The 4,659-nt window shown below is 41.6% G+C and overlaps 1 protein-coding gene across 1 annotated transcript; it reads left to right on the plus strand.

Moving 5' to 3' along the window:
* The first annotated feature begins 794 nt into the window (after positions 1-794).
* Positions 795-4,373, plus strand: cldn15la (claudin 15-like a). The gene is made up of 5 exons (XM_071362632.1): positions 795-1,268; positions 2,641-2,805; positions 3,265-3,346; positions 3,502-3,615; positions 4,021-4,373. Exons 1-5 carry the CDS (start codon positions 1,052-1,054, stop codon positions 4,103-4,105), a joined length of 663 nt encoding a protein of 220 aa, XP_071218733.1. The 5' UTR covers positions 795-1,051; the 3' UTR covers positions 4,106-4,373.
* The last annotated feature ends 286 nt before the right edge of the window (positions 4,374-4,659 follow it).

Raw genomic sequence — 4,659 nt, forward strand, 5'->3', positions numbered from 1 at the left:
TCATTGGTCACCAAACAATTTTTCATCTGTGTAGTAGTATCGATTAATTCCTTATAAGGTCACCCACAGTTGGAATCACAAGCACACACACAACAATGAGTAGCTGTTTCGCATAGCATTTTTGTGGCTTAGCGACAGGAGGGAAATTCATATGGTCATAAAATCATTATCTTCGTTTCTTGGCAATCATTAGCAAGGATATTTCAGTGGTGTTTTCATCTATGACAGTTTGTTCAGTGACCCATTTCGAGTACCATCTTCTAGCAGGAGAACATGTAAATGTATCAAATGGGTCAGTTATTAATGTCAAATTAAGTCAAAACCTGTAATATTTTGACAGCCGATGCTGTTGTAGCTAAGTCCAATAATTGATTAAAAACATTTTTACTAAACGTGCATTTAGACTTCTAGACTTATTGTGACAGCACCAAAGTTTTGATTTGGGGGTTCAATTACAGAACACCAAAACATGACGAGGAGGTGCCAGATATGTCTTCCCTTTACGATAGGAAACAGACATCATGTTGTCACCACAACAGAGGAAGTGACTATTCCCTTCATCATCATCTTCATCATCATCATTGTCAACACAAACTTAGGCGAATGGAGCAGAGCAGGAGGCGAGAGTATCGAGGGCCTGGTTTGGGTGTGGCCACTAAGGTCTTCCATCCTCATCACGTCATCATAATCAGTAGGGTTGGTGAGAAGTGGGGGAGGTGGTAGAGAGGGCCCATACGGGTGCGGCTCCACTAACTTTATGGCCCCTGGTAGGGTGTAAAGTCCTCATGTCAGAGCCAGGGACCTGAGATATAGGAAGCACAACGAACAGATAGAGACACTAGCTAACATCCAACCCACACATCTCTACCTTCAGTCCTCTCTGCATACATTGGAAGATTTTAAAAGGTTGTTTTTAGGTCATACCCTGTCTGTAGTGTAGTGTCGTTTTTTGCATCATTACATTTTTCTTGATTTTTTTAGTAGTTCTGTATTTTCTGTGTATTTTGGGAATCCATTCCGTTTCGTGTGAAAGGTGTGAAAGGTTTCGACCATGTCGACCGCTGTGGAGGCAACCGGATTCTTCATGTGTATCGCCAGCTGGCTGATCACTGGTACGGCTCTCGCCAACGACTACTGGAAGGTGTCCTCCGTCTCTGGCAGCGTCATCATCTCCACCCGACAGTATGAGAACCTGTGGCACTCCTGTGCCGAAGACAGCTCTGGAATCGCCGAGTGCCGCGACTTCGAGTCCCTGCTCGGCCTGCCCGGTAAGAACGAGTAGTCTAACCGTTCTAACCGTTACCACCAACTCAGACACTTCAACCAGGGAGAAAACACCTTGAAACGGAGTGTAAATGGGGAGGTACAACCTGAATTGGTCAAATGACACTAATTCTCGTTGTCAATTGCAAAATGTTTTTAAAATGTTTTTCTTTTGGTGTGCTTTACTGAACAAGACCCAGCATTGCCAGTCTTAGAGTGACTGGCATCTTTGGTGGGGAGAGGTCAGGGCACACCTGTGCCTATATCTGATATGGTTAAATTAAGATAATGTAACTATTAACAATAATTATGTCCAATTACTTTCTACCATGGTAAGAAGATAAATGTATCTTTGCATTGTTTTCTGTGAGCTTTCATGAAAAAGGCTAATATGAACATCCTTTGGGTGCATTACGGACCTACTGCTTTCCCGCCTAAATGTAACTTCAAATGTAGGCGTTTTTAACATTACAACTTTAAAATAATGTTAACTCTTTAAGAAAGTTTCAGATAAGGTGCAGTTTACAGGGTCAGCCATAGTAGTACAGCACCCCTGGTCCAAATTTGGGTTAACAGCCTTGCTCAAAGGCATATTGACAGATGTTGTCGTGTCGGGTATTCGAACCAGCGACTTTTCAGTTACTGGCCCAAAGCTTTAACCGCTAGGTCACATTTGAATTCTCTTCTAGAATTGAATCTCTATCTTTCTCTCCTTCCTAATGCCAATGAGGTGTGTCATAATGGTGGACATTTTGTGCTCCTATGACAAGGAAATGGAGGGAATCTACTGCACCTTGGCCAGTGTCAAAGTAGCAGATCTAATTATAGGCAGAAATTAAACTTGGTTATTAGGTGTTTGGCTTTGATAGCAGTTATCTGCAATCTAAAGGGTGATTTGTAGATTGATACAGTATACAGTTGAATTGCAAAAATATATCAACTAGCTAATAACAACCTTATGAGTAACTGCTGAAAATTGGTCAGATTAAATTCAGTTTAGAAATGTGATGGGCTGGGATTTAAAACTTATTTTTATTACAATACCACTATGGACATATCCTGGGATGTTTTGTTAAGTTTCACCTTTAGCATAAGTATGCTATTTTTTCATGTTCAAAATACAGTTCCTTGCCATTTATAAAGGACATGTTCTCTGCATTGTGTCTTTCTTGGGACATTTGATAGTACTCCTTTGAAAATGTCTACCATTGTCTTAGTCTAGTCCACCAACAAACCAGTAATTATGTATGTATAGAGTTTCCAAATTAAGCTGACAAATTACTCTCCAACTTAATGTTGTGTAGCTGATGTGTAGCTGTGTTTTAATATGCAACTCTTCCTCTCGTCTCTCTCTTCCCTTCCTTCCCCTCCCCTCAGGCCATGTACAGGCGAGCCGTGCCCTGATGATCATCAGTCTGCTCTTAGGGCTGGTGTCTATGATCGTGTCTCTGCTGGGGCTAAAGTGCATTAAGATTGGCAGTGCCACGGAGCAGGCAAAGGCCAAGATTGCCGTGACTGGTGGATGTCTCTTTATCCTCGCTGGTGAGTTCAGATTTACTACCTATTGTTGCAAAGTTGCAGAAACTTTCCTATGGTTCCTGTTTTTCTGAAAAACTCATTACGTTTGGAAAAGTTAACAGAATTTGATATCCCTAACTGTTCTGATATACGTTACCCAGCGTCAGAGTAAGAGGTGTCCTGTCAGATATCTTTTTCTTGTTTTGTCATTGGGTCCCTTTTTCACGTCTTTATTTTGTTCACCGTGGTTCACTTCTCTCTCATCTTGCTATCATCCCATTTTTTTCCCTTCCCACCCCCTTTACACCTTCACCTCTCGTTTCTTCATTCTGTTTCGTTTCAGCTTTCCCTGTTCTCTCTTTACATTTTCCTTTTTCTGTCTACCTTCCTCTTTCTTTCTTTCCTTCCTTCCCTCCTTCCCTAACCTCACATGTCTCTTCTGCGTTTCATCTCTCTCATAGAAAGTGTCTTTCTCTTCTACAGGTCTCTGCGAGTTGATCTGCTGTTCTTGGTACGCCACCCGAGTTGTACAGGACTTTAACAACCCATTCTTTGGTGGGGTGAAGTAAGTGGAAAGACCAAGCAAAACAATTTTTTCAGCAACCACAAAAGTAAATTAAATTCATACACATAGAAGATGTGACACACCCTTTGATGCACATAATAATACATAACTACATAAATATTGTTTTGTTCCTTACTGATTTCTTTTGTGTGCAGGTTTGAGTTGGGCACTGGTCTCTTCCTGGGCTGGGGCGCAGCCTCTCTGTCCATGCTGGGAGGATCTCTTCTCTGCTGTGCCTGCAAGAGGGCAAAAAGTGAAAAGCCTAAAGCGTAGGTCTTTCATTCGACTTCCTTCGCCTCTCATCAGTACCTTCACATACCCTGTAGTTCAGCGTTCTTAAACTCCACTTCTTTACCCCCCCATGTTACAAATGTTTTGTTCTAGACCCACTCAAGCATACCTCATTAAACTCAAATGTGGGGTACACGAGGACTGGAGTTGAGAAACACTACTGTAACCTACCTCACTGTCACATGTCCTTTTTTGGTCTTCTACTTCTGTGTCTCACTTGTTTCATGTGTTTTGTCTGCCTCCCTTGTTTTTCCTTAAGCTTCACTTTGAATTTTGTTCAGTCCACTTGTTTTGTCTCATTTACGTTTTGTGCCACTTTTTCACCTGTTGTTTAGTTTGTCTGCCCCTCTCTGACCTTCTGTTCTGTCTTTGATGTAATCCAGAGGGTACTACGCAACAAGTCAGCCTAAAACGATCTACGCACCTGCCGCCAGGTCTGAGCCGGACTCCACCAAAGCCTACGTCTAAGACGTCCCTCCCCTACCGCCTCACCTCCCCTCTCCCACTTTTCAACCGCCCCCAACACCATTGTCGACGCTCACATTTAAGAGCACATATTTGACTGTTGTTACCCATGTTTTTGTTTTTCTCTTTCACCATGAATTTTGCTAATTGTTTTGAAGGATTTTGAGGTTGATGCAACAAAAAAAACTGGAATAATTTGGAGTTGAACTATTGGTAATGGGATCTGTTTGTGTGGAATTGCTATCCTCTGAATAAACATTCCTTTGATATATGTTTTGATGTTTGTCGTCATTTCATGCAACTAAACTGCTTTACTAAAATGTGTTAATGCCTAAAGCCCACTTCAGATACATAAGATGAGACGCACTGCAGCGGTCTTAAAGGGAAACTTCACTGCTAGACATCCATTAGGGTTTTTTCCCCCAAGTCTCACTACATAGTAGTAGTAGTGATCTTAATAACAGTACTGATGTTAATAATAATCACCCCATTTCAAGGCTTCCTGGTCTAGCTAAGATTCTTGAATCCTTGGTAAATGTACAACTTTGCTCTTTTTT

The sequence above is a fragment of the Salvelinus alpinus genome, chromosome 23 (assembly GCF_045679555.1).
Source record: "Salvelinus alpinus chromosome 23, SLU_Salpinus.1, whole genome shotgun sequence".
NCBI lineage: Eukaryota > Metazoa > Chordata > Actinopteri > Salmoniformes > Salmonidae > Salvelinus > Salvelinus alpinus.

Coding starts and splice junctions, on each gene's coding strand:
- cldn15la (XM_071362632.1), top strand. CDS start 1,052: ATGTCGACCGCTGTGGAGGCAACCGGATTCTTCATGTGTATCGCCAGC. Junction 1,269..2,640: donor GTCCCTGCTCGGCCTGCCCG/GTAAGAACGAGT, acceptor CCCTCCCCTCAG/GCCATGTACAGGCGAGCCGT. Junction 3,347..3,501: donor CCATTCTTTGGTGGGGTGAA/GTAAGTGGAAAG, acceptor TTTTGTGTGCAG/GTTTGAGTTGGGCACTGGTC.